The sequence below is a fragment of the Larimichthys crocea genome, chromosome XVII, assembly GCF_000972845.2.
Source record: "Larimichthys crocea isolate SSNF chromosome XVII, L_crocea_2.0, whole genome shotgun sequence".
NCBI classification, from domain to species: domain Eukaryota; kingdom Metazoa; phylum Chordata; class Actinopteri; family Sciaenidae; genus Larimichthys; species Larimichthys crocea.
In genome coordinates, this window is record NC_040027.1 from 21,748,256 (window position 1) to 21,776,182 (window position 27,927).

Here is a 27,927-nt window from a genome sequence, read left to right on the forward strand (position 1 = left end):
ACACTTTTTTTTTTTGATCTTTGTGATGCATCTCTAGTTTATTTATAGTTGAAGTAACATGTTGCACAGAACAAATAATAAATCATAATGTGACTGAAGGGAATGGGATTAAACACACTGAGCAGTGCAGCGACAGGCCAGGTGGGCTTCTGCAGTTTCCCTGAGGTCAATGCTCTTCTCATAGATGCTGTTGAGATTGTCAGAGCGGTTCAGGTTGGAATCTGTGAAAATGGAGAGTAAAGCTGTTAGGCACTGAACAAGATAAGTAGATTATAGATAATAGTATAGTAGTAGATAGTAGGATTCAATCTTGTGAATTTTTCTTGCGGACTCACCAGCAGGAACGCAGTGGAAGCCAACAGTGACGGTGGTGGTTCTCACTGGCATGCAGCCCGCCAGACAGCGCAGCACAGGCTCAACAGAGTAGCATTTGGATTCCTGGCCATGGACGGTAATCTGCTTCTCCAACTTCACAGATTCAAGCTTCACATAACACTCTGGAAAAGGTTGAAAAAGGAAGATAAGGACTTTAGATATTAATTCTAATTTCCTATAATTGTTCTTTCAAACAGGGTTTGTTATCATCATGTGAATTTCTTTATGTGCTGCATTTTGCCATTCAGAGTATAAATGAAACAAGTGAAGCTGGTGCTGTAGGTATTACCAGTGGCATCACGGCAGCTCTTTCCAGCCATTACCCAGGAATGAGCGTAGCTGACTGCGTTCTTGGCCAGGCGTTCATTGGGAGTGTGGTACTCCTGTCTGATTTCACCGTCAGCCTTTCCACAGAGTCCACAAGTCTGTCCCTTCATCCAGTCCACAACTTTAACCTGTACAAAACACAAACAGGTCAGTGTTTGCACTATTATTACTAGTATGGACGTGGATCAAAGAGATTTAAATCCACAAGTCAGATTTCTTGTATCACCTTCCATGCGTTCAGATCAAAGTAGACCTCCTGAAGACCATGGCTGGGAGCAAAGAGAGCAATGCCGTGACCTCTCTGTCTGATCTGGATTTTGCCTGAAATGAATGGAATTACAAGTAAATATGTGACTCTTAACAACAAATTAAATAATCTTAGTATGACAGTTATGTTTAAATGAATAAAATCAAAACCTGTGGGATGATGATATGGCATGTTCGTGTTCTGGATTTCTACTCCGTTAACCTTCGCCATGATGGCACTGTCCTTCGGGTATATGTCGACATTGCTGTGAAAAGACATTTGAAATACATGTATTAAAGTCAATTTCAGGATCTCATAATGTCTGTCCTTTTCCCACAACTTAGTTATGAATAATGTAAATGTTTTTACATGTCTGCAATCTTAATGTTGATCAGGTTCTGTTCCTGGGTTTGGTCCCTCTTCAGCAGAACTATGAATTTAAGTTCTTGGGTGCAGTCCTGTGCCAAAACCTGGTAGCAAGAGTGAGGCATCTCGTTCTTGAATTTCCTGTTGTTGAATGTGGTCACTGTGTCTTTGGCCATGGTGCACACAGCTAGAGTGGAAAGAAAAGATTAATTAGTAAGTCACCTATTTATTGATTAGCCTGACTATTCAGTATGCGTGTATTCACCTGCATGGGCCTTGGTGATCATGTAGGAGACCTTGTCAACCCAGTTGTTCTGGTATAATTCCAGTTCTGAAGCAGTCTCTCCCAATGGAAGAGAAACAGGGAGACCCACACCAAGTTTGTAGATTGTCCTCTGTAATGTGAAATAACAAATGGTTATGAAGAGGGCATGAATACAAACAGCGAGAAAGTACAATGCATGACATTTTCTGTGTGTAAATAATGAGCAATAAAATCGTACCTTTGGTGTCCTTAGCACAATATTTATGCTTGTCTCAGTAGCTACAGCCACACTCAGTTTGATCTGATTGCGAACATTCTTGACCTTTGCCAGGCCTATTCCAGCTTCCAGGGCCATGCGGGAAATGTACTCAGAGATCCTAGTCAAACATAAAGATCAAGGTTATTTTCAAGTTTTTAATAAATGTCAAATTCAAATAAGTCAGCTGAAGACAATTTTGAAATCTGCATTAGTTCGTGACATTACTCCTTTGCGTAGGCCTTCATGCTCTTTGGCAGTTTTTCCCAGGCCACCTTCAGGCGGATTGCAGGGTTTTGATCCACCATACCAGTCTCAGCAATAATCTCAGTCTCATATTGTTTGCACTCAATGCCCCAGGCAACCTTGGCCTAAGAGAAATTTTAATTAGCATAAATGTCAAACACATTTCTAACAGCTGTTGCCAACTCAATTCATGTCACCAAATCAAAGTTTTTACCATCAACTTGTGGTGGCTCAGCATCATGCCATCAGCACAGATTCTCCAGTGGTCATTCTCAGCCAGGTTGGCAAAAATAACCTGCACTCTGGCGGTAGCTCTGTCAACGTAAGCTGCAATCTGGTATCCCTGAACCTTGTGGTCGGCTCTCACGGCACGGACGAGAATGGTCATAGCAGGAGTGACAGCACTGGCAAGGTATTTGGCCTTAAAGTGCAAACCAGATTGGTGTTAATGAAAGTTTTTTTCCCCTACTAAATACAACAGACTCTAAATGGCTTGGTGTGTTGACTTACCTTATTGTAGATGGCTTCAAAACTGTAGGCACTGCTCTTGCTGTTGACATGGGCTGTGGAGAGGGCATGCTGTGAAGAAAGAAGCCATACATTTAGCTTTCTCAAACAGAGTCCATAATGTGGCTGTCTCATGCTCTTTACAAAACAATCTGATATTTACCTGGTGGATGTGGTTTTTGGTGAACGTACCCAGTTCTCGCTGTAATAGAAAAATGTGTAGTTTATTTCCTGCACATACTTTTTGATTCTACTCTTTTTTTCCATGTTCAGAAGTGAAGATATCTCACCTGGTGGTGGCCGAAGGAGCTGGATCTGGAGGAGCTGGAAGACTGGCTGCTGGACTGGAGAGATGAGCTGCTGCTGGAGGAGCTCCTTGAGCGTTGGCTGCTGGAGGAGCTGCTACTCACTCTCTTTGATCTCTGGTTGATAGGTATGTCGACCATCTTGCTCTTGATACGAGAGGAGGAACTGGAGGAGGACTTGGATGATGCAGAAGAGGAAATGCTTGAACGGGAGCTGCTGGTGCGAGAGCTGAGAGAACGAGAGCTGCTAGAGCTGGAGGAAGTGGCTGTCTTGTTCTTCAGACCAGGAACCAGGATTTTCCTGAGTCTCATCAGCACGTTCTTGTCCTCAAGAATTTCTTCTTCCTCACTCATGTTAATTACTTTGACGATCTTCTCTGCTGCTTTATCTCCTACCTGAATCTCAATTTCAATCTTCTCAACGACTGGTCCGGCAGCTATAATCACATAAATAAATGCAAAACCTTTAGCAAGTTCTATAAAATATAAAAAAAATCAGTAATTTAATGTCATCCATTTCACTTGCCTGGAACAACCTCAACCATGATTGCATGCTTTCCAATAATGGCGTACAGTGGGCAGTCTTTGATAAAGGCGGCATTGCGAGATTCAATCTCAGTGCATGCCTTGATTCCAAAAGTTTCAATTTGTGCACACATTTTCTTCTCAAAGACCCTGGGGAGTTTCAGTTGTCTGGCAACTTTCTTTGGCAGGTCAGTGGGAATAAGTTCAGAAGATGCTGACTGTAAAACCAAAACAGAGGTCAGTGTACAAATTTGCAACCAGGTAGATGTTTGTGTTGGAAAATGTGGTCACCGGACTCACCATATCACTAGCCAGAGAGGATGACATCTTTGAGATCCGTGCAGAGAAGATCTCCCTTGACAGCTGTGATGCAACTTCAGCTGGAACCACTGGTGTGATTTTGGCAGCTGCGAGGTCTTCCACATTTCTTGCAACAGCAAAAGTCTCAACACTGTTGCGAGAAAAGAAAATTTGTTTTAGGAAAACAAAATATCAAAACTGGGCAATCAGTGTTACTTGGTGACAAGGATAAGTACGTACAGTGCAGTTGCAATCTTATCGATGCCCTGAACAGGCAGGAACTGAAACTTGAAGTTGCCCTTGATCATGTCAATTCTTGCTTCCATCTTTGCAGGAACAATTGTGTGAACTCTGGCTCTTGACAGCAGAGCAGCCTGGATAAGAGCAGTGTTCACTCCCATAACTGCGTAGGTATGCATGGAGACACTGCAAGAGAGAGAAAACATCCACTTTAGGGTGGTCTCCCTCCAAATGAAGATCAAAAAAAGAAGCTGAAATAATTATTAATTAAGTTACAACTGGATTACCTTGGAGTAATGGCAGCCCTCATGTTGATATCAGACTTCAGGAGCTGGGCAGCATGGAAGTTCTCAGGCAGAGGTGGTGTTACGGTGGCTTGGACTATGGAAAACACATTTTCAGTATTAGTATACATACCTCGCAAATTAGCAGCAGTTAAGTTACACCAGTCGAACTTACATTCAACGGATGCAGCAGCCACAGCAGCAGTATAGAAACTGAGCTCCATGGGCAGACCAACAGCGGTGGGAAGGATGCGACGAACCTCAGCAACCAGCATTGGTTTAGCATAATGCATTGCAACACCAGACAGCAGAGCTTCCAAAGCCCTCCTGCCAGTATTGTGAATTGCTGGTCCAGTGGCAAGCTGTAAACATAACATTTCTAATAAGTAATCAGATATCTATTTCAGAATTATTCTTATTCTTAGCAGTTATCTGTATAGTAGATACTGTACCTCAATAACCTGCTCAACAATGGCTTTGTCAATGTTGGCAAATGCAATTTCCTGTCCGAAGAACTTCACATACACAGAGGCCAGTGGCTCGCTTGAAGGATGAGCCCTCCACTGAGAAAGCTTTGCAAGGAAGACAGCAGTAGATTAAACTCTACAGCTTCTATAAACATATTTTATATACTAATATACTCTAATACTAATACTTTTGATTTTTAATTTAGTGACCCCTTAAACTTACAGCCTTCATAACATGTTTCATCTTGGTGATCCTATCAGCATTCATAGGAGCCTCGTGGACTTTCAGAAGGGCCTCCTGGATTCCCTCAGTTCTCACTCCAAGCTAAAAAAAAGAAGCATTTGATGGGTAAATTGAAATTATTACTAAATATATATATAATATAGTCATATCAACTAAGCATGTGAAAATGATATCTAATGTTGAACTAACTTGTGATTTGATGCACTGCACTATGCAAAAGTGCACAAGACTGTGAGGCACATACCAGATATTTAAGAGCGTTTCATAGTATTAACTAGATATGTAACACATAATAGTCATACCTCAAGGACATCAGCGTAAGCTCCTGCCAGGTAGGTGCGAGCTTTGGCCACAATGGCTCTTGGCAAAACAGTTGCAGCATCGTTGACATAGAAAGCACTGGCAGCAGCACCCATCATCCAAGGGTCTGCAGGGCAACATATGACAACCATCAGACCACATGTTTTAATCTGAAATGTCTGATAACAAATGATTCTTTTCTTATGCTCTTACTGTGATAGGCATCGAAATAGAGAGCTCTGCTGTAGCGGTAGCTCAGTCTGTCGAATTTGGGACTCAGGATTTTCACAGCAACATTACAGGCAGCAGCACTATAAAAGAAGAACATTAAAATATGAGTTTCTACGCACTGAAGTTTAAACAGCAAATATCTACAAATAAGATAGTAACCAAGTTCTTACACAGAGGCAAAGTCAGGAGCGGTGTTCTTGGTCATGGCCTTCATGTAAGAGAAGACAAAGCTTGCGACCTGCAGATTTGTTTCCTTCAAGATGGCGTCAGCTAGAGTAGTCACCAGGCCCATGGGCAGCTTGGTCTCAAACATCACAATAGCAGAAACCATACGAAGCTCTGGGTGGAGAGCCTTGTCCATGAACAGCTGGACAGCAATGTCCTGGATCTAAATCACAAATATTAAAACTGTTAATAACAAAACAGACCTTAAGTGTATTTTAATCTTAATGATGGAAGGAATGTAGCCTCACCATCTTGGGCTCCCTCTTAGCAATGTTCCTCAGGGCCAGAACAGCATCGATGTGAATTCTGAGTGGCAGATTAGCAGCAGCACTACCAAAGCCGGGCAGGAGTTTCATGATTGGCTTAATACTGGCAGGATGTCCAGCATTACCCAAAACTTTGAGAGCAACAACGATCTCCTCGATTTCACCTCTGGCAAGAGCCTGGACAGCTATTTCGTGGATTGGCTGTGGGAGGAACAGAAAAAAAACATTCATGTCACTGATGTTATATCTGAATTTCAGTTATATAAATGAAGTACAAATGATACATACCCTCACAAGCTCGGCTGGGCAAGCTGGGTTCTCTACACAGTATTTAGCAACCAGGGTGCCGTAGCCCAGCATGACAACCTCACGCAGAACTGGGTTTTCTTGGACCTTGTGGTTCATGGCCAGGCCCTGAGGAGTGGTGAAAATAAAGTACTGATTATATGTCCCAATTCCAATTACATAACTACAAATACTAAAGAAAACATTTAGCATTGACTTGCCTCAGCAAGCTTGATGGCCTCCAGGTCAGCTGTCACCATGTGCACAGATGCAATTAGGGCTTGAGCAGCTTCAGCGACAGACAGCTCACCAGTAAGGAACTTCTCCTTGATGAACCTCAGAGCAGCATGAGTACCAATGGCAGGGACAGCGTTCAGGATCCAGTGCCTGGGAAAGGGAAATATTGTATTATTATATTATCCTTAGCACAATTTTTCTTCTCAGTGAAAATTGCAGTTACCTGTAATCTGGTCTAGCTTTGAACTGAGCCCAAAGAGTCTCAATACTCTCAAATCTGGCCACACGCAGCAGCTGGATGAGCTCAATGAACTTCAGAGGGGCATCTTCGTGGACCTTGGCCACATTGTTGGTCACCAAGTGGTTCAAGATCTCAACAATCTGCCAGGTAACAAAATATTACTCATGTTAAAGTTTAGTACTACAGGATGAATGAGAGGATCTGAATATTTGCTGAAGTACCTGAGCCTCGGCATTGCTGATCCTCAGAAGCTGGATGGGTGTCTGGAGAAGCTCACTGCCAAACTCGTACTGCAGGGATCCACGGTGAATATATTCAGCTTTGATGGGCTCCACCAAGGTCCTCTCGACCTCCAGGAATTTCAGGATTTGCCTGTAAATAAACACAAGGACTGTATCAATCTACACTGTGACACTTTGTGCTGAGAATAGTGCTTACTAGACTGTTATTGCTCTCTTCTTTTAATTGAAACCACATACTTAGCCTCCATCTGGGCAGCGCCGTTCAAGATGTTGAAAGGTGAGAACTGGATGAGCTCTGTAGCGGTTGCCTCCAAGATCATAGCACCTGTGGCTGCTGGCTTCATGATGTAGTTAAAAGCAACAGCTCCCTTCAGGGTCTTTCCTCTCTGCATTAACAAGATGCACATTATCATCACACCACAGTTTCCAGAAGTGTACTGTATTAGAGAATATGTAGTGAAAGGGAAATTGCACTTACAGCCTCACACTCAGCGCATCTCTCTGTGTAAGCCAAGCCAATGTCCTTGATGATTCTCTCCTGGCAGTGGTTCAGGTCCTTGGTCTTGGTCAACAGGATGCGTTCAGCCTTTGCGTCCTCACTGATGACATAGTGGGTCTTGCACACACCTTGAGCTCCAGGCTAGTTAATGAAAAACAAAATACAGTTTGTCAGTTTAACTGTTGTGGCCTTTTGTGGCGGGAACTGGAAAATGTGTTATTTGTACCTCTTGCAGCTCATAGACGTTCTGAGTCTTCTTGATGTTCAGCTGTAAGATGTTGAGGATTCCTCTGTAGATATTCAGCACAGTTGCAGAGACTCCAACCGGTGCAAACACTCTTCCGACAACACCATTAGTATACTCAAACTTTATGGGTGTCAAAAGCTGAGCAGCCAGGGCTGAAGTAAGCTTGGTTGCCGGGATGAAAGCATCTTTGGGCCAGATGCCGCTGTACTCGAAGATTTCAGGCGCTGCAAGCTGTGAGGAATAGTGACAGTTTTGAATGAATTTTTAACACCTAGTTAACTTGTTATCTATCATAAATAAATTGTATTAAAACATTTTACCTTCAGCAAGAAGGTGTCGGCAGCCACAGCACTGAGCAAAACTTTGCTCTGGATTTTCACTCCAGCACGTCCAAGACCCTCCTCAGGCAGGCCACCCATAAGAACTGCTTCATAATTATACACGTAGGTCCTTCCGGTGACAAACTCTGGGGCTGCGACAATAAGCGAGAAAGCAAATTAGTAAAATATTGAAAAACAGAAACTTTCTATTTTACGTTCTATTTACATACCAGTTTAAAATACAGTTAAATTTCATTTATAATGTCATAGAATGACAACTTACCAAGGCTGAGGTGGGAAGCCGCTGCAAAATAGGAATAACATGTTATTTTAGTGTTCATAAAAGAAAAACAAGCTATGTAGTATCTATAGATCAACATCTGCAAATGCAGTAGTATTTCTCTTAAATCTAAATTATTTTGAGTCATAATTTTACTTATTTTCCTCCTAATAAAACACAATATCAATGTAGAATTGCTTCTCTCTACTCATCTACATGACAGTACTATTATCTCATTTAACAAAAAGCAACATTTCAGAAAATTAATTGAATTTTAAGTTAAATCTAAGCTGATCTAGAAGTAAATGCATAAAGACAAACTCACAGGCAAAGGCCACAGCCAGAGCTAGAACAAGCACCCTCATGGCTAGTGAATGTGAATCATTGCAACCGGAGGCTTCATTTTATAGTCAGTTTTTGTTGCTCCAAAATTTATCATTAACTAAATATCTGCTTTTACCGTGATACCCTGACCTTGCAGATTAAGTGACAAGCTATGTTAACCTGGCACAAGTGCCCTGAAATCCAAAGGTGTTCACCATCAGTTATCACATCAACAGATGAAATGTAATACTATTTTATATTGCTACTACTATTACTATATTATTTTATTATTGTTATTATGCTATTATTTTAGTTTTTATAATATTAGACGGTAATAATATTTACCTATAAATAATTAATCATACATTTCAGTACACAGCAATATCTAATTTTGTCTACTATTCAATTAATAGCATGTATTATCATAAAACATAATAGTGAAACAATGAAATAAAATATTATAAGAATGTTATCATAAAAAGGTTTCAGTTGCATAGACATTTGGACGCTCCAGGCTTTCAAACAAATGTCAATATGTCCTGACATGTCATTTTGTCAACTTGATCCAGGACATGTTGACTGTCCAAAGGCGACAATCCAACATATATTTGCTTAACTTTCATTGTCAGAATGTTTCAAAATCACCAAACTAAAAATGAAATTGCATCAAAATCAAGTAAATCAAAATTCACATGTAGATGAAGATTTTTTTTACTATATTTCTACTTTTATCCTGCCAGAAAGAACTTACAAGACACCAAAAATAAATACAAACCAGACTAAATGAGTAAATTTTCTTTTGTTATGTGGGGTGTGCACAGAATACAAAATCTGATTGATTAATAGTATGATATACTGTGAATCAAGCTACTCAAAGACATACAGCATGAAAAACTACAGCTGATGACAATAAAATCTTTGTGTCAGTGTAAGTGTACTCTCCTGTGAAGCTTTGACTCAGCTGTATGGCAAATAGTCCAGTTCGCACAATAGTATACATTTAAAATATAAAATACACTAGGCTGAATACTTGACACATCCATGACGTCACTCAGAGATTCCTGAAGAGCCGTTATGAAAACCATAATGCCATGTACTTAATTGTACATAGTTGTTGGATCCCTATTTGCAGATGTCTTTCTTTCTTTCTTGCTTGCTTGCTTTCTTTTTTCTTTCCCAGGTTAATTTTAATATATGTTTAATTATATGTTTACATGCCGCTACTGGATGCTCGAATTTTCCTCGGGATAAATAAAGTATCTATCTATCTATCTATCTATCTATCTATCTATCTATCTATCTATCTATCTATCTATCTATCTATGCTACCTCTCGGCTACTCTAAAAATGGAGAGGGCTAAATGAAGCCCGGGTGCCAATACAAGACACCTGTAAGGGCTACACTGTTCATTTTAAGCCCTAATATAAGTGAATTAATTCAGACTCAGTACAGTTGTCATGAACGGGGAAATCAGCTATAGAGACCAAAACAGTTTTTTGTACCACGCTGTGAACATGTTAGAACATTTCTGCTGGAAGCTTATGGAGATTGACTTGACTTTTTGGCACTTCCTTGGCTTCAGGTCACAGTCACCTGGGTTGTGTGAAGACAAAGTTCATCATTTGGAGTTTTGTTAAACAGCATTCAGTTCTTCATTTCACACAATGACGCAAATTTATATCAAAGTTTAATGATGGGAAATAACATTGTCTTCAGTAACACTCTGGTTTAATTTAGGTTACTAACAACTTCGCGTTTTCTGCTAACCGAATGAAATTTGTACCATGTCAGCTTCCGTACAGCAGTGTTAGTTCAGATCTGACTCGGGCTGACTTCAGTCGGGTTGAACTTCCTCCTGAGCCCAAAATGTTCTGGTTTCTTCTGTTTTTATCGTCCACAGTCCTGGTCTGTAGGGCTACCGTCCGTTGTCCGTGTGAGAGACCGGAGCTGTGTCTACATATCCGCGAGGAGAGAGACTTTGAGGTAGTTCACGGGTTAAACACACGTTTGTTGAACCTTCACCTGCAGCACATGACACAAATACACAACAACACACAGCTGCAGCACACGCAGCTTGTACTTAAACATTTTATTTTACAGGTTAATTCATGCTTCCTCCAATTTCCAGTATCACCTCTTATGCTGTAATATCTACTCTAATAGTTACAGGAGGCTGACAGAAGGACACATAATAAATCTGATTGCTTTACTGATTGCATCAATTAAAAAGTCAGGGTGGGGAAGTGTCAAAATTAAGTTACAAACCTCTTACATAATGTTCATGACTGAAAAATGTGAATTTTACTTAAGGAACGGACTAAATAAAACTCATTTCATGACAAAGGACAGATAAAATGTACTTTCACTGTACACTGCTGGAAATGCATTACTGTATTTACCCAACGTATCATACAATAGTTTTCAATGTAGGTTTCGAACTGGGTCTGCTGTTTCCTCTTTATCCATGCGCTGTGTCTGTATTTGGTTTATGGTGGTGTGATATTCGAGATGGTTCCCCTTTCTGTGTGTATTTTACCTCTGTTATAAGTCTCATGTTTCTACACAAACTCACATATCAAAGCTGTTCAATAATGAATCAATATTTTATAGTTAACAGATACAGCAGATCCTTTCTCATGGCAGACGTCATGTCTAAAATCATGTTTTTTTTTCTGGTCCTGTTTCCAAATGTTGGCTCAGATGAGTGCGTAGTTACAAAAGAATAATAAAACAAAGTGTCAATAATTAACTGATTAGAAGTCAGCAATACAGATACTTTGATTCAGGCTATAGTTATTCAGTCACCATCTACAGCCCTTTTTGTTTCTAATAGTTTGGAGTTATAATTGTTGTAAGAGTAAAAGAGAAGTGAGACTGACTAAAAAAGTCCCTTACATGTGTCCTTTTTTGGTGGTTTATTAATAAATGAGGGACATGAATAGAGCATGAATAGGAGCTGTTAATCTTACAGTCGTGTCTGTTTGGTTTTCGTTCAGGTGTTTGTGTTTGATGTCGGTGGAAAGACATGGAAGTCCTACAACTGGAGCATGATCACAACAGTGGCAACATTTGGAAAGTATGATGCTGAACTCATGTGTTACGCTCACTCCAAAGGAGCCCGGGTTGTACTCAAAGGTAGAGTAGATTTAGTACTAATTGATGTGGTTGGTCTATTGTTCTTAATCTTACTCTCAGTAGTTTTACAAAGGTCAAACTTTAAAGTGACAGTACCTACTTCTAGTTTTGGCACTACTTCTTGCTCATCCTGTCAACAGTCCATCACCCATTTTCCTCATAATTACATCCATGTCTCTTTCCTTGGTGGTCAAAGGTGATGTTCCCCTCTCCCACATTGTGGACCAAGAAAACAGGACAGCGTGGATAACAGAGAAGGTGAACTTGGCCAAGAGTCAGTTTATGGATGGGATCAACCTCGACATCGAACAAGCCGTAGAGGAGGGCTCGCCTGAGTACTATGCTTTGACAAACCTGGTCAAAGAGACCACTGACGCGTTCCACAGCGAGATCCCAGGTTCCCAGGTAAATAAAATGTTTTGAGAAGGTTAGGTTGACCCCTTTTCTTTTTCCTAATGAACTCTGAGAAAGCCTCAAACCACTCCATCTCCCTGAATACAAACCTGCGTGGTCTCAGTGTTAGATTTGAAAGATCCACCTCACTGATACTTGTCTCATCCCGATCTCCAGGTCTCATTTGACGTTGCCTGGTCACCAAAATGCATCGACAAGCGTTGCTATGATTACGTTACCATCGCTGAATCCTGTGACCTGCTGTTTGTGATGTCCTACGATGAACAGAGCCAGATCATGGGCGACTGTATTGCAATGGCAAATGCCCCACTCTCTCAAACACTGAATGGTTTGTTGTCCAGTTGTTTAGTAATGAATCAGAATAAATCAGCTGGTTAATGCAGAACTACTCATTACCTGTTATCTTTCTTTCAAGGGTATGATCAGTTTTTGAATCTGAAGATCGATGCAAAGAAGTTAGTGATGGGATTGCCATGGTACGGCTATGACTACCCATGCCTCAACCTTTCCCAGGTAAGATTGCTTTAAAGTTGAACAGTTGAAATGTTGATCGTGGATTTTTTTTTTCATGGATAAGTTTGGTAATAATTCTTAGTCGTGATAGTGGCATGGCTCTAGAAAGTGTTGAATGGATTGCAATTAAATTATGTGCAGAAATTTATGATGCTCAGAGGACAAATTCTAGTAATGTATGTGAATATTTCTACTGGTTGGATTGGCACACATTCGTGTATCTTGTAACATATGTATCTTAGTGAGTTTCTGATCCCCTAACTTTTCTTCTAGCACCTCCATGAGGTTGACATTTCATTCAACATTTCATGTCAACCTCACAATGAAGTATGAAGAATGTTGATCTGTTAACTTTTTATCTAGCACCATCTTCTGGTCAAACATTGAATCTGTCTAATAATTTGGTTTATGACCTAATACCTGCAAAACTAATGACATTATCAGTCTCATGTCAGCATCATGAATGAAGTTAATACAGATTTAAACGACTGTAGACTCATGTTCTGTATTGACTACAAATCCCATGAAAATACTAAAACTAACAATAATTTGATCTTGTTAACAAGTACTGCCTGTTAATATCATTAAAAAATATTGAATTCTGTTGTGTTATTAGTAAAATATAGGACAGAACTGAATAATAATATTTTAATAATATATTTGTGCAACAACAACAAAAATACAGTGTGATATACAAAAACTCCTGGCAAACATTGTTGAAGACAAAACATGTTACTGCTATCATTTATGTACACTCATTTTATTGTAGCAGTGTATCGTAAATTATTCTGTCTCAAACAAAACAACACAAAAACACACATATCCTTATTGTCTTTTCTACTAACAGGAGGGAATATGTACTATAGCCCAAGTTCCTTTCCGTGGCGCCCCCTGCAGCGATGCAGCTGGTAAACAGAAAACATACAAGTGGATCATGAAGCAGGTCAACGTTTCGATGTCGGGCAGGCTCTGGGACAACGAGCAGAAGGCTCCTTACTTCAATTACAAGGTAATTTGTCTTTAGGTTTAAGCCTTAATTCTGTTTTAATCTGCCTAAAAATATGTATAATTGTGTTAGATGTATTGGTTAGCAAAGTGGCTGCCTATTTCATGGATTATTTGTCTTCCAGCCAAGTTCAAGCTTAACCGTTGTGTCATTTATTGTGATTCAACAAATCAGGCAGGCATTTGAGGCAAGGGCTGTTTATCTAAAGTGGCGGCGTCCCTCAGAGCTACCACAGTTTCACTTCCCAAAGAAAACAAATCGCCCTTTGAAACAGCAATAAAACATTCCTGCTAAACGCCTTCTTTTTGGGTTTCACACCACAAGATGGTGCCATTATCAGTTCTCATTTTATTGCTTTATCATTTGCATCTGCTTCCCCCCACCCCGCAGGACCAGAAAGGACAGATTCATCAGGTTTGGTATGATGACCCACAGAGTATTTGTCCCAAAGCAGACTATGTGAAATCTAAAGGTCTGAGGGGCATTGGCATGTGGAATGGTAACATCTTGGACTACAGCGATGAACCGGTCGCCAGGCAGCAGACTGCAATGATGTGGAATGCACTCTTAGGATGCTAGCTGGGATACGGTTAACACTGCTGCAGAAATTTACATCAGCCCTGAGCTCATTGTTTGTTGCTAAGTCAGTATATCCCTTTGTAACAGTAATGGGGTGTGACTTCCCTCTGAGTTCAGGGATGCATACTTGCACTTCAGAGTTTATTGTGGCTTTTATTGCTGTTGTCTTTGAATGTAGTTTACGTCTCAGACATTCCTCGGTGCGAACTGATTCTACAACCGACCAATCATTTTAATGTGACGTACACAAACAGTATTTTTGATTGAGCTTACTGAGATCTGTGCACTTTGTTTTTCAGAAATAAAATGTTTTCTAAGCATGTGAACATTTTAATTTGAGCGTTCTTCTTTTAGTGACCATCTTATAGCACCTGTAAAATTTGAGAACTGTAACCACACTGCAAACAAAACAAATCAAACTGCACACGAAGAAATAAAATGCAAAAAAAGTAACAAAACTTGGGTACTAAATAGTAAGCCATGTAGAAAGTATAAACCTGTATCAAATCAACATTTTAATAATTTTGCAATGACTAAACTACCACTTTAATTACTCTCCTGAAACATACATATAACAAAACCCATCTGAGACCAAACAGTCTTCAGTTCACGGCTCTGTATACACTGAGTTAGGTAGAGGTGCTTTGAATTTGTGGTTTGTCCCGTGTGGTATTTCCAAAGCCTATAGAGGCTGTGGGACCAGGATGAGAGGACTGACTCTTCTTCTGGGCCAGCTCAGCCTTCAGGGCCCTCAGCTCTGTGGCAGCCTGTTTCCTCAACTACACAACACATACATGAAAAAAACAAGTTTGTTAATATTGATTCACCAGATGGCACATCAAATCTGAACAAAGGAGCTCATTTAACATTAAAAGTAAAGATGGAAAACTGTTTCAGGATAGAAGGCCATTATCACTGTGTACAGGGTTACCTGAAATAAAATGTACATGTGTGTAGACAGTGTTGATAAATGTATGCTTATTAGATGAGAAAGTGACCTGACTGTTAGAAAATGTTTACTGTTCAAATATATTGATTTGTTCAGGAGTCTAGTGATGATTTGTGTCCATACACCACAGTATGTTAACCTTTTTATGGAATAATAGCAGCAATAACAATAATAGAAATTTCAGCATGTGTGAGCACACACTAATATCGGTAACACAAATGTGTTCTACTTAGTTAACTTGCTTTGTTACTTTTGTTCACAGGTTTTTGACACAGTTGGATAGATTAATAGAAAATCAGTTACCTTTATCTCCGTTACCAGCTTCATCTTGGCGTCCTCCACCTTCCTCTTCAGGTTGTCAATCTCATGGCTCTCTGTCATGATCTGAATGATGAGCTCATTCTGAAAACCATGATCTTCCTTTCAGTCATTTATATAACTTTGAAGTTGAAAAATGTATGTTTTTTTTTTAAAAACATCACTATTTATCCAGTTTCTTAGTAAGGTCAGGAAATTATTCACCAAATGCATTGCCTACTGTTCCTTTTGATAAACGGACAATACAGTACATAAATTCAAGATAAATTAATTTTTACCTTTACAGAAGATCTGCCTTGTCGTCTTGGCTTCCCTCTATTGTCTCTGGCCTGGAGCTGGTGCAAAAGTTTGTTATAAAACGTCTCCAGCTCTTGTCGTAAGTTTCTCAGATTTTCCTCCAAAGGTGCTGTGGCCTTCTTGGTTTCAAAATATTTCTTCTTCCAACTGTCACGTGCTATTCAAAAATATAGGAATTGCATTTTTTACCTTTTCTCCTTTTTTCATTTCTTGAAAACTGCAATTAAAAACAACATGGGGTCTTCCACAACTGGGGATTAGCAAGTAATGCTATTGGTGTTATTTATCCTTAAATTGTTCAAAGAAAAAAAAGTTAATTTTCACGTTACAACATATTATAAAGGCCATAAACAATTTTGAGTACTGTTGTGCTTGTGCTTACAGACTGCTGGGAAACTTAGGGACTTGTAATAATTCCTTATAAGATGTCCAGCTTTTTACTAAACAGTACATTCTGCTCACCTTGGTTCCTGCGATGTCTGTTTTGAGCCAACAAATCTTTCCCCTTTCGAAGCAGTTCTTGCCTCGTCCACTCAAGCTGCTTTCTCTCCTCCCTCACCAGCTTGATATCCTCGATCAGTTCCTCTCCTAACAGAAACAAGCCGTGTCAGTTTCACTAGGAAAAAAAAGAATTCATTGTTGGTATGTAGCCAAAGTGAAAGCTTACTATTTGTGTGAAAGACGGGAGAGGAAGCTGTTTTTTGAGCGACCGTGGCTAAGTGTAGACGTGGAGGAGGAGAGGTGCACCGAACAGGCCGAGACAAAACAACTGGACTTTCTTTCACCTTAAAACAAGCAATAAATACAACATGAGTCTTCATTTGAATGGACGTTCATGGACTTGTCTGTATTCAAACTCTTTGTTCATTTCAAAGACCTCACACACCCCACTAGAGCCACCTGCTGGCACTGGAATTTGGACTAATCACTACACCAAGAAAACGGACACTTTCTGCTTGTTTTAAAAGACCTGTAAAAACTCATTCAAGAGTAACGTTAAAGAGGAAAGCCTGACAAAAACATGCTGACGTCTCTTGAGTTGTATCAGAACATAATGCGGTACATTACTCCACTTGTTGCTTTGTTCCTGATGGACTTCAGTGCATCTTTTGATTTCCCAAGCCTGCAAAGACACAACACTGTTAGAACAAACAGCAGTGATAGTACTAGTATTCACTGCAGAGTACAAATGTGGCATTCAGCAGTGCTTCAGCTTGGTGTGCAGTACCCGTCTGTGAGGGAGCAGTTTGAATCTCTGTCCTCCAGAGACTGCGCTACTCCTGAATCTCTGGCAGCTTGGTTCTCTCTGTGGTGTTGTTTCTTCTTTCTGCAGGTTTCCTCTCTCTCTGGCAACTCCTTCACCTGAGCTGATTCAGCTTCATGCCGTTGTGAAGCTGTAAAAAAGAAAATTGGATTGATTGGATTATGCATTCTTTGCGGCAGAGCCAAAGTTTCATTTTACCTTTATTCTGTGAAACAGGCTGTGGTGCCCTTTGATTCTGAGGCTGCCTTGGGCAACATTCCTGCTTTGCCCACTCAAACTTGTCAGAAGAACCACCCTCCTCTTCATTTTCTCCTTCTGCCTCTGAAGAACCATAGCTCTGCTCCTCATCCTCCTCGTCCTCCTCGTCTTCCTCTTCTTCCAAGCCTGGGGTGGGAGGTGGCTGCTGGGAACACTGGGGGATGAGAGGGAATTTAATAGGCTCTTTTGTTCCTGCTGGCAGGCTGCACGTCTTGGGAGGGTGGTAATAGGTCTGGTGGTCTGGGGAGCTGCTGCTGGTGTCTGGGGAGAGAGACTGGGAGCAAACACTGCTGTCGTTCTCCACGGTGGGCAGCAGGTAAAGCTCCGGCTGTGGGGCCTGCAGACAGGTGACAACAAGACATTAGTGGAACTAAACTGGTAAATAATGAACCATAATCAGATCACTATTTAATGCAGAGCTACAGGACTAAAAACAAATTAAATATATATGGTAAATTATTGAAATTCACAACAAAATAAAGGGAAAACTGAGTGGTGGAGATGGCATACCAAACACAAATTTTAAAGCTAATAGTCACATAAGTAGAGATGACTTTTTAAAGTGTACATGGCAACAACATACACTTCTAATCCACCCGCTGTGGGAGCATAAGAGTTGGGGGTTTTAGACATTTTTAAGACCTGAAATATTTTTTATTTATAACAACAAGAAGACTAAATTTCCTTAAAATATAAGAAAGTGATTTTTTTTTGTTTAAGTCAGTGATGTATGAGACTGCTCCAAAGAAAAAGTCACCAACTTTAAGGGGGGGAAAAAAGTTGCAAATTAAATATTTAGAGCATGGGTTCTACATACATACGGTGGAGCGAATGTTTTCACTTTCAGATCCCTCTCTTGTTTGCTCTTGACCTGCAAAAGGAAAGAATCTAGTTGTTGTAAAGAGCCATGACAGTAAAAACGGTGGGTGCACACACATGCTTTACACCCTTTAGTGTTCCAGCTTGAATAGTGAACTTGTTAATCAAACTGTCTGCATTGTTTCTCTTTACTGTCTGCCCCTGTGAAACACAACCCAGCTATAGAAAACCACAGTAAACAGCCAGCTGCACTCACCAGTGCCAAACTGCGGCCCACACATTTCAGGAAGGAGAATTTGTCGATGCTCCTCTCCGCGCCAAGAAGAGCTCCCAGCTCGCTCCTAAGAGTTTTCAGGGTGGTATCAGGATAAACTCTGAGATCACAGTGATGACATTTTTTTTAGATACCTGAACTGTAAGATAACATGTTTTCACACTATTTTTACAATGTGACAACAAAAGAGAAGACAAGATAAATCTTTTTCTAGTCTGAGTTTCGGTGGATTTTATTTGCCTGTTTCTGTGAATTAAAAAAGCTTAATAATTACTGGAATAAAACAGAAATCCATATGTTTAAATACATTTATCAAGCTTTGAAAGCAACAAAGTACAGTTGCTCACGTGCTTCACTGGAGTTTTGGAAACTGACACTTATTCTGAGAATTTCAGAGAGAAATATTGTAATTTTTTTACTTCACTGCTCCACTTACTAATCAGAAAGCTGCACTTAATTTGCAGAAGAAGGATGTTAAATACAGACACAAGTTTGTGTGATGCATTTTTATAGTACATCCCACCACCTTGAGCAGCTACAACATTATACTGTATTGCTTACATCTTGCAGTTAACAGTTTAATAGTATTACTCTTTTACTTATAACTCATTCATGTTAAAACATGTTCGAATGCAGTTTACCATGTGTGCTTGAGAAGGATACTTTATATAACTGACTTGATTATTAACAAAACAACGTTGACATCTCCTTACAACAAGATATTTAATACAAAGTAATATCCTCTTATGAGATTGATGTCTTGAATCAAGTTACACAAATGTTTCACCTGATGAAGCCTGCAGATATGAAGCTCTCTATGGCCTCAGCAGGAACTTTATTGAGCTTCCCATCCCATTGGTCATCTGGCACATACAAGACATGGAGCTCCACATACTTGAACACATAACAAGTGGGCACATTGCATAAGAAGCAAGTCTAACATGTTCAAATTCATGTACACACAAAGACTGCAGTGATGCGTTCATTCACTCCAACATACCTTGCAACTGGCCGGTCTTCTCTCCTCAGGGTATCTCACTGATTCACAAGACAGCTCCATTATGAGTCCAGTTCAGCATTAAGGAGCAGCGCAGTAACACTGACAGACAGAGGTTTCCGTGAGGTTTACTCAAGGGAAGCCTTGTAAAAGACGCGGACTGCCAAGTAACAATCTGGTGTAATCAAACACAGTCAGTTGTCCAGTGGAGTTTCTTTTATGAGAGTGCCAGCAGTGGTTGCTCTGGTGCTGATGATGACAACTGCTGCAGGAAGAAGAAGCAGACCCGACACTGTCCTGCAAGAAGCCGCTCTGCAGGTATATATTCAGCTTTGTACTCACTCTTTCGTGTTTTGTTTATATACATTTTTTAATTTAAAAATTTGAATGTTTGTTGTTCATGCACGGCATTTTATTTTACATTATTCTTGCGTTAAAGTATGATCTGAATTAATTAAAGTTTTGCATTTTCACCACCAGAGACTCCTCAATCTGTAGATGCTGCATTCGCGTACACTGGAAATTGTCGTAATAATTATATATATTATATATTAATATAACTTTCACTTGTTTTTTCCCCCTAAAAGTCCATCCATAAATAAACGACGTGGATAGTGAGTGACAAAGTCGGTGTATATGACAAGTTTTGTCAAATAAATGAACCAAAGCACTTGTAAAAAAAAATGAATGATGTATTTCAATTTCACTGAGCTGAACTTGAAGCGTGAACAACTCACTAAATTACTAACTAAAATGTGACTAACTTTAACAACTTTAATGTTATTTGGTGGCATTTTCACTCAGATTTAGTTTTAAAAGAGTTGAATATAACAACGTTTAAGGCTGGTCAGTGAACGCAGCACCGGCGGACACTCCTTTAAAGAAAACCGGAAGCTCTGTGATGAGGAAGAAGTCGTTAGCAACCTAGCTGCCAACGAGGACTTAAAACTTTTCTCTACACTCAGACTACAGTCCGTCGGAAACGTGAACATGTCGGGATCATCCAGCATCGTAGCGATGAAGAAAGTCGTCCAGCAGTTACGCTTTGAAGCCAGCTTAAACAGGGTCAAGGTAGAAACCGTGACGTTGTTACTCAGGGCGTGTGTTGTCTTTTTGTTTTTGCTTTCTTCTTTAAAGTTCAGCACCTGTCAGTGACATAATCATAGCTGACTTTCCTGGACTTGCTTGTTTTCCCTCACAGGTGTCCCAGGCCGCAGCGGACCTGCAGCAGTTTTGCCTCCAGCACGCCCAGCAGGACCCTCTGCTCACCGGCATGTCGTCCAGCAACAACCCGTTCAGACCGCAGAAAGTCTGCTCCTTCCTATAGCACCGAGCGACCCTCTGCCTCCGTGAGTACCACAGCACATCAACTCTGTCACCAGTTTGTCATCAAGTACAGATGCACCAATATATGAATGTACCATCAGTTTTACCCAATAAAACAAATTTTTCTCCATAAATTACTGTCCACATAGGGCACAGGATTACTTTTAGATCTTGCCTTGAGTGTGAAGTATTGTCATTAGTTTCAGCCATGCATAACATGAACTTCAAGAGCAGTCCAAGAGCTTGAAAGTTAATTCATTTCAACGCTTGAATTTATTCATTTTTGTATCAATAATGTGGAATTTTCTTTCTCCAGACAGCTCATCCTGTTGCACCCACGCTGTATAAAAACACCAATAACTGCAATTAATGCTGCTGTATATATCTTAGTATATTCATTTCACTCTGTCCACATTGTATATATCTTAACATTCAAATTTATTTATATATATATATATATATAATATATATTATATATATATATCCGTATACTAGGGATGCACCGAAATGAAAATTTTCGACCGAAACCGAATAAAAATTAAATGGTTGGCCGAATACCGAAACCGAATATGAAATGCGGTTGTTAAATTTTTCACTATTTTTTTTACTACAGTGGTCCCTCATAACATTCTAAAAATAACCCGCAATAAACGAAATCCGCGAAGTAAGTTTTACAATTATTATACATGTTTTAAGGCCGTAAAACCCCTAACCACACACTTTTATACACTTTTTTACACGCATTTTGTACAATACTCCCTTAGCTAATTTAGGACGCAGAACACAATGCACGTTCTCACTGTAGAGTATGCTGTAAAAAAAAAAAAGCATGCAAAATTACACTAAAAAATCCGCGAAACAGCGAGTCTGCGAAAAGTGAACCGCGTTATAGCGAGGGACAACTGTATTGCATAAATAGCCTAGAATAAATTTGTAGACATGTTTTTTCAAAGAAAGTAAATGTTTATTTAATATCCTTCAAATATTCCAGTAGAATTTCCAGTTAGTATAATTATTATTTCATTTATACTGTTAGAAAGCCCATGTTGTTTTAATCACTGTTAATTTGTTCTTGAAAGAAATACTATTTAGTTTTATTAATTTCCTGTGAATTTCCATTTTTCCCACGTCCATGAACGCATCAGAGTCATTCCGACGGTCGATGAACGCACCTCGCATGTGTGTGCCGCCGTAATGTAGAGAGTATATAGCTCTGCTAAAGAGCAGTGTATGATGTATTTCTTGCCTGTGTTTTTCCTATAGCCTGCATCGTGGGTTTATTGTGTGTCAATGAGAAAAGAATCAGCAACCGTGGCCAGATCACCGCGCACGTTGTTTCATTGCATAAATTGCGTCACGCAACTATTCGGCTTTACTATTCGGCCACTTCACCGAAAGCTGAAATGCACTTTTGGGCCATTTTCGGCCGAAAATTTTCGGTGCATCCCTACCGTATACATACATTACTCTGCACGTTACTGCCTTTTGCACTTCTGGTTAGCTAAACTGCATTTAGTTGTCTAAGTATTTTAATCTAATCTAAACCAGTTTATGTACCAACACTGCATAATTACTGGATGTTGGTATTTGTTTTAAAAACACATATCCCAGCATCCTTGCTCATGTTTACAGCCACACTGTCCATAGTATGTGGCGCGCACGAGGCCATGAACTCTCATTTTAAGTGTGTTAGATGACGTGAGCGGTGCTGCAGTAACTTTTAAGTAAAACTTGGCTCTTGGACTAATGTTTCTGCAGGTTTTGGACATGTGTGCCTTGTGGAATCTGGCTGCAGGACCTGTGCTGTGGACTGGAATTGTCTCAGGAGAGTTTGGAAATTTGGGGACAAGAAACTAACTTAAAAGTGTTTTTTTTTACTTTTGTCTTTTGTGAAATCTCACATGGAAACATTTCCAGGTGCTTATGTGATGCAGTAAATGTCTTAATTTTATTGCTTAGCCGGAACTAACCCAACATCAGCATGCACATATGTGCCTTTTGAACATTGTACATTTTTTTTTCATGCCTGATTTTAAGAATAAATAAATGGTATTTCCACATTTTAAACTTGCAGCTACAAGTTTTATTAAAACAAGTATATACACTTTTAGATAAATGTGTCATCCATTTTTTTCTTTTTTAAAACACGTACACGAGCTGCACTGCAGACACAATTTGAAGCACTGCCCCATTTCCAGACACTGTGAGGGCAGGCACAATGACTTTCTGATTAATTTCAGGCCATATTCATACATGTCGATAAATTTGATAGGAACTGCACATCTGCTGATACAACTGTCACACATCAGAGTTTTCAGTTTATTGGGATTCATGTATAACGTCTCCCAACTGACAGAGGGGTTAAAAGTTCATGCCGTGAGCTACAGGCTCCCGTCCCACACTCTGGTCTCCGTGAACTACAGCGACATGATCTCACAGAATCCAGTCATCAGTGTTGAACCTCAAATTGTGTTGTCAAATGGTTGTCCAGGAAGTATCAGGATATCCACTAGGATAAAGTCGGTTTGTGCAAAGCCACAAACAGGAGTAATATCTTCGATAAAAAGACAAGGTCATCCTTGTCGGACCACAAAAGTTGTTTTTTTTGCATTCATAGCTGGAACTTCCTTCTGCAGGCATCCATCTCATGGCGCTGGAAACAGAAAAAGTGTTTGTTTTTTTAGCTTTACAGGTAAAACCTGGGACATTACATTTAAAAAGTACCGTTAACACACTGCTGAAGTGCATTGCAAAGATGTCTTGTCGCACTGCATGTGGCATGATACAAAAATGAATAGAAATAGTCCAGAAATTAACTCCAAAAGCTCCAGCATCACAGCTCATCTCAAAGAAATATTTAAGAGATGTAAGACTCACCTTCAGGACCCACTCGTACTCCCCAAACTTTGAGTCAAAGGTGCCTTTCTGTAGAGAGCGGAGTTTGAGGGTGAAGCGAGGTCCCAGCTCTTGAATACCAACTCTCTTCTCATTCTTGAAAATGTACCTGAAGAGATCCAATACATTGTTTTTATTTGAACAGAAAATTCTCTTGAAAGAGAGGGAGTTAGGTTACAGCTCTATTATTATGTCCACTACAAGTCGGAGGTCACAATTCAAACATTTACCTGTGGAATCTGAAAAAGATGAAGTCTCTCTGGTTGTGGAAGGTTGCGACCTGTCGACCAACAAACTGGGGGTCTTGTGGAAAGAGGGCAGCGAACAGCCGGCCGATGCTGTGGCCCAGACGTGTGGTGAAGTTGTTGAGGATCACCTCTGGAGAGTGTTCAGTTGGATCTTTGCCTCGTCTCTGCACAGAGAAAATTAATCACACAGCCAAGGTTTGGGATGCTAAATGGTGGCTTCATAGATAAAATTATGATCTGTTGTCATGCTTTTAATCGAGAGAAAAATTACAGCTTGGATTTATGAACTTGCCTTCATCTCCTTGCGTAGTCGAACACTGCTGACCTTGAAGTGTGCAGTCGGCCCGTCGGGGAGATGACAAAGAACCATACCATCTTAAAGTCACACTTAAGGAAGGGGACATTAAAAACCTTACTTCTTGCAATAATCACATTCATGACTGAGCTTTCATCTAATAATCTGAGGATGGTGAGATTAAAATCTCAGCAATGTAATGACTACTGGACATCAGAAAGCAGTTTTGAGTGTCATGCATCAGCCTCCTGACACAGCTGCCTTTGAGGATACTGGGCACTTTGCGATCCTCGTTGATGACAATGAGGTATGTGAAGTCCCGGGCGATGCACTGAGGAATGACTCTCTTCAGGGCCAAACCTCTTCTGTAGTAGACGTGGGCGTTTGGGATTACTGTGGCCAGCTGCTCACAAAACCTCACCGTCCTCTACAGGACACACATCAGAGGATGATCAGTGTGTTGGACAGACAGTTTGAAAAGAATGAATAAGAAAATGTTCTGCAGAATTTAAACACCTCAGAAAGTGCATAGAAAATGTCAAAAACTTTTAATTATTTCTAATTAAGAAATGTTTTTAAACAAGAACAGGTTAAATCACAAAGCAGGGCTGAAATATAAAACACACTCCCATCCACAATAATCGAACTCAGCAGCCACTCACCCCTCTTGGTCTGTCTGATGTTGTGATGAGTACTTTAGGATTTGTCAGCCCATTGAAGTAGGCAGAAAACTCATCAGTTCCCTCATCAAATGCAACCTGCAGATGACATGAAAACACACAAATAAGTGTAAATTCATTACAAATATAACCTGAGACTGTTTGAACAAGCTCAGCTAAGTTTGGTCCATACCTCTTCATCCTCTGGGTCGACTACTGTCTCGTCGTACACCCTCTGGTTTTCTATCGTCTTTGGGACTTCTTTTGGCGGTGCCTACATCAGGGACAGAATAAAGTAAATATTAATCCTGTTACCTTGTTTATTAGTAAAGGCCACATAACACAATGTCGCCTTTGACTGATCATGGCAACACAAAAGAAAACTCACCTTGTCACCTAAAGCTTCCCTTTCTTTTTTCTTCTTTTTCTTCAGCTGCATCTTTTGCTGAAAAATGAAGACGTTTTTATTGATTACTGCATTATCAATTTATCTGCAAATTCTCAAATAACTGAATAGCTGTTTTGTCAACAACATGTAAATTCACTTTTGTCTGACCCATAATCTAAAACGCACATGTTTGCTAGAACAACAACTGAATGATGAATCTGAATCCTTAGTACGGACATGAAAAATCAACATGAAATACAGCCATAATGATTCAGTCTTTCTTCTATTGATTATATTTACTCAGTCATGTTAGGCAGCGCCAGACCGATATGGGATTTCTGAGACCAATACTATGTGAATGACATGCAGCAAGGGGGGCACAGGTCGGGAACCGAACCCTGGGGTGCATTCTCTACCAGGTAAGCTACCGGGGTGCCCCAACCAATACTGCTTTAGAGGGGAAAGAATGAATTGATTACAGATACGGTGAGCTTTTGAGCTGGAATGAAAACAGGCCGGTCAGAGAGAGAAGCATCGCTACAGATCCGCTTCTAAAACGCAACGTGAGTCTGGCAAAAAATGAAAAAAGGCAGCTGAATATGATTCATTGTTTTCTGTTCTACTGTATGAGGAGGGAACAGGGAAAGTCCATAAAAAGGGAAACAGCGGGGTGAATACCACCTCCATGTGTTAATACAAATCTGTCGTCTGCATTTGTCCAACTATCCCCATCACATCTACCAGCATCAAAACAGAAAGGAAGAAGTAAATCAGTAACGCCTGCCTCTTGCTTGATTTGACTGACTGCCTTGGCCAAGTGTGACATTGACAAGGATGCCAACTGTACGCCTTGTGCTGAAAAGTTGAAAATATTTAAAACTCTCAAAACGTGCAGACAAACTGTACCATAGGAAAATAACAGTCCTGCTGGCGACACATCTCGGTGTGATCGCATGTCTACTCTGAACTGCTTGTATTATGAGTTATGAGTATTGTAAATCATAATTCACTGTGTTGATTGAGTTTTGCAGGGACGCTGACAACTTACACCTTAAGAATTATTCTCTAGGGGGAAAAAAAAGTTATCAGATCACATATACACAGATACCAATATAATCAGCTCTAGTTTTAGGGCCACAGTTATCCCTCACTATGATATTATACATGAGTCTGATGAAGTCAACAGAGTGAGGCATCGGTTCAAGTTGATACAGCATCTTTACTGAGTTTTAGAGTTTTTTTGATGGGTGCAACATTTAATGCAGCATAAGCACAGTGCTTAATAAATGTACAAAGCATTATAAACAAAGTGAAACACTAGGAGCAGATCTGACTCACAGGACTGACATGTTGAAGTCATTTCAGTGTCTACCTTTCTTTTTTCCTGCTTGAGCTTCATGAACATGAAGTGTCTCCTCTGTTTATTCTTGATTTCGGACACACTGAAGGATGGAGGAAAGGCTGGCTCGCTCTTCTCCATGTTCTCCACCACCACCACCTCCTGCTGCTTCTTCTCAGCTTCTCCATTCCCAGCCTTGCTCTTCATCTTTGGTTTCTTATTCTTCTTTTTCTTACCTTTGCTGTCCTCGCTCACAGGAACCTCTGTGATGTCCATCTTGTCTGTTTTTCTTCTCACGTGTGTGGCGCTGGCTTCGTGTGGTGTTCACGACTCGGGGGACAGGAAGCGACAGAGTTGTGGTGGTGGTCGGTGAAAATATGGGGACACCTAGTGCCGAGGAGGAGAAAGCGCGGAGCCGCTCTGCAAGCACCGTGGACCATAGACATATATACATAGACATATATACAGAGACATATATACATAGACATATATAGACGCCGCATTGAGCGCTGAATCGTACGTCGACGTCGCCGCCATATTGGATGTGGCAGATCTGCCCGTAAACTAATACAAGGAAATGGACTGAACTTCATAAAGCGCCTTTCTACAAAGTTCTTTAAGTTAATGTCTCTTATACACCCATTCACACACACACTAATATATCTGGGAAACAAACAAACGTTTACATTTAACAGATTATCTTTTAAAGTGATGATTATAAATGTTTACTCCTTATGTAAGCACCAAACCAACGTATGTATTTTTCTAATGCTGAGTGTTTACAGCTACTAATGTGTGTAACACTGTTACTGTGACTAACGTTTACATTTAACTGATTATATATATATATATACGTACACGTTAGTGCTCTTTATTCAGAAACCCTCATGTCACATCTACATTTCAGGATCTGGTTATTATAGACACAGATTAAATGTTAAATATAAATATTTCAAGATTTATCATCACAGTAACAGTGTTACACACATTAGTAGCTGTAAACACTCAGCATTAGAAAAATACATACGTTGGTTTGGTGCTTACATAAGGAGTAAACAATACGGTTCAGAGTTAGTTATTTAAGCTTTATTCCAGTTGTTATAGATCATCTTCAGTGAAACAGGCTGACGGAGAGAGGAGATGTCGCGAGTAGTGATGGGAAGTTCGTTCATTTTAGGGAGTCAGATCATTTAATGTTACCATGTTACCACTTATACCTTTCATAATTCAGCCAAATTTAGCACTATTTTTTTTACTTATGATTTGTATGTGTACATATATATATGTATATATTCAGTACAT

General features: G+C 40.0%; 5 protein-coding genes across 7 annotated transcripts; 2 read left to right on the top strand and 3 right to left on the bottom strand.

The window, feature by feature from the left end:
• Positions 1–4: 4 nt before the first annotated feature.
• Positions 5–8,729, bottom strand: vtg2 (vitellogenin 2). Its single transcript, XM_010747061.3, has 34 exons — positions 8,653–8,729; positions 8,331–8,351; positions 8,048–8,199; positions 7,707–7,958; positions 7,460–7,621; positions 7,219–7,367; positions 6,961–7,111; positions 6,722–6,879; positions 6,483–6,648; positions 6,265–6,390; positions 5,959–6,177; positions 5,656–5,873; positions 5,468–5,565; positions 5,257–5,381; positions 4,934–5,035; positions 4,696–4,815; positions 4,419–4,605; positions 4,247–4,340; positions 3,960–4,145; positions 3,720–3,870; positions 3,421–3,637; positions 2,880–3,331; positions 2,753–2,791; positions 2,593–2,661; positions 2,297–2,503; positions 2,065–2,207; positions 1,819–1,957; positions 1,581–1,710; positions 1,319–1,502; positions 1,120–1,214; positions 929–1,023; positions 665–830; positions 336–497; positions 5–221 (listed from the first exon to the last, which is right to left on the bottom strand). The coding sequence occupies exons 1-34, from the start codon at positions 8,690–8,692 to the stop codon at positions 109–111; spliced, it is 5,088 nt and encodes a 1,695-aa protein (XP_010745363.3). The 5' UTR covers positions 8,693–8,729; the 3' UTR covers positions 5–108.
• A 1,705-nt stretch (positions 8,730–10,434) lies between these two features.
• ctbs (chitobiase, di-N-acetyl-) lies at positions 10,435–14,625 on the top strand. Its single transcript, XM_019258895.2, has 7 exons — positions 10,435–10,635; positions 11,649–11,787; positions 11,984–12,192; positions 12,358–12,529; positions 12,617–12,714; positions 13,562–13,723; positions 14,111–14,625. Exons 1-7 carry the CDS (start codon positions 10,519–10,521, stop codon positions 14,297–14,299), a joined length of 1,086 nt encoding a protein of 361 aa, XP_019114440.2. The 5' UTR covers positions 10,435–10,518; the 3' UTR covers positions 14,300–14,625.
• Positions 14,626–14,728: 103 nt separating this feature from the next.
• spata1 (spermatogenesis associated 1) lies at positions 14,729–19,992 on the bottom strand. 3 transcript variants are annotated; one of them, XM_019258894.2, is made up of 12 exons: positions 19,479–19,992; positions 19,266–19,372; positions 18,461–18,545; positions 18,203–18,256; positions 17,326–17,722; positions 17,092–17,257; positions 16,932–16,986; positions 16,531–16,648; positions 16,326–16,451; positions 15,845–16,020; positions 15,552–15,650; positions 14,729–15,078 (listed from the first exon to the last, which is right to left on the bottom strand). In XM_019258894.2, the coding sequence occupies exons 1-12, from the start codon at positions 19,536–19,538 to the stop codon at positions 14,929–14,931; spliced, it is 1,593 nt and encodes a 530-aa protein (XP_019114439.2). In that variant the 5' UTR covers positions 19,539–19,992; the 3' UTR covers positions 14,729–14,928. The 3 variants fall into 3 exon arrangements, with proteins under 3 accessions (XP_019114439.2, XP_027146419.1, XP_027146420.1); XM_027290618.1 differs by having other exon boundaries at positions 18,461–18,578; XM_027290619.1 differs by lacking the exon at positions 19,479–19,992 and having other exon boundaries at positions 18,207–18,256; positions 18,461–18,578; positions 19,266–19,284.
• A 343-nt stretch (positions 19,993–20,335) lies between these two features.
• Positions 20,336–22,911, top strand: LOC104931939 (guanine nucleotide-binding protein G(I)/G(S)/G(O) subunit gamma-5). Its single transcript, XM_010747065.3, has 3 exons — positions 20,336–20,546; positions 20,677–20,824; positions 22,560–22,911. Exons 1-2 carry the CDS (start codon positions 20,466–20,468, stop codon positions 20,800–20,802), a joined length of 207 nt encoding a protein of 68 aa, XP_010745367.1. The 5' UTR covers positions 20,336–20,465; the 3' UTR covers positions 20,803–20,824; positions 22,560–22,911.
• Positions 22,669–27,036, bottom strand: rpf1 (ribosome production factor 1 homolog). The gene is made up of 9 exons (XM_019258888.2): positions 26,659–27,036; positions 25,287–25,343; positions 25,092–25,172; positions 24,902–24,997; positions 24,513–24,666; positions 24,237–24,319; positions 23,927–24,108; positions 23,679–23,805; positions 22,669–23,454 (listed from the first exon to the last, which is right to left on the bottom strand). Exons 1-9 carry the CDS (start codon positions 26,899–26,901, stop codon positions 23,413–23,415), a joined length of 1,065 nt encoding a protein of 354 aa, XP_019114433.1. The 5' UTR covers positions 26,902–27,036; the 3' UTR covers positions 22,669–23,412.
• Between the last annotated feature and the right edge of the window lie 891 nt (positions 27,037–27,927).

Excerpts from the sequence above, each read along its gene's own strand:
- vtg2 (XM_010747061.3), bottom strand. The coding sequence starts at position 8,692 with ATGAGGGTGCTTGTTCTAGCTCTGGCTGTGGCCTTTGCCT. Across the intron at positions 4,816-4,933 it reads TGAAACATGTTATGAAGGCT|CTTTCTCAGTGGAGGGCTCA; the intron begins GTAAGTTTAAGG and ends TTCCTTGCAAAG. Across the intron at positions 3,638-3,719 it reads CCTCTCTGGCTAGTGATATG|TCAGCATCTTCTGAACTTAT; the intron begins GTGAGTCCGGTG and ends TTGGTTTTACAG.
- ctbs (XM_019258895.2), top strand. The coding sequence starts at position 10,519 with ATGTTCTGGTTTCTTCTGTTTTTATCGTCCACAGTCCTGGTCTGTAGG. Across the intron at positions 11,788-11,983 it reads AGCCCGGGTTGTACTCAAAG|GTGATGTTCCCCTCTCCCAC; the intron begins GTAGAGTAGATT and ends TGGTGGTCAAAG. Across the intron at positions 13,724-14,110 it reads CTCCTTACTTCAATTACAAG|GACCAGAAAGGACAGATTCA; the intron begins GTAATTTGTCTT and ends CCCACCCCGCAG.
- spata1 (XM_027290618.1), bottom strand. The coding sequence starts at position 19,538 with ATGGAGCTGTCTTGTGAATCAGTGAGATACCCTGAGGAGAGAAGACCG. Across the intron at positions 17,723-18,202 it reads AAACATTCGCTCCACCGTAT|GCCCCACAGCCGGAGCTTTA; the intron begins GTATGTAGAACC and ends ACCTGTCTGCAG. Across the intron at positions 16,452-16,530 it reads TCCCGTCTTTCACACAAATA|GAGAGGAACTGATCGAGGAT; the intron begins GTAAGCTTTCAC and ends TGTTTCTGTTAG.
- LOC104931939 (XM_010747065.3), top strand. The coding sequence starts at position 20,466 with ATGTCGGGATCATCCAGCATCGTAGCGATGAAGAAAGTCGTCCAGCAG. Across the intron at positions 20,547-20,676 it reads CCAGCTTAAACAGGGTCAAG|GTGTCCCAGGCCGCAGCGGA; the intron begins GTAGAAACCGTG and ends TTTCCCTCACAG.
- rpf1 (XM_019258888.2), bottom strand. The coding sequence starts at position 26,901 with ATGGACATCACAGAGGTTCCTGTGAGCGAGGACAGCAAAGGTAAGAAA. Across the intron at positions 24,667-24,901 it reads CATCAGACAGACCAAGAGGG|AGGACGGTGAGGTTTTGTGA; the intron begins GTGAGTGGCTGC and ends TGTGTCCTGTAG. Across the intron at positions 23,455-23,678 it reads AGTACGAGTGGGTCCTGAAG|CGCCATGAGATGGATGCCTG; the intron begins GTGAGTCTTACA and ends TTCTGTTTCCAG.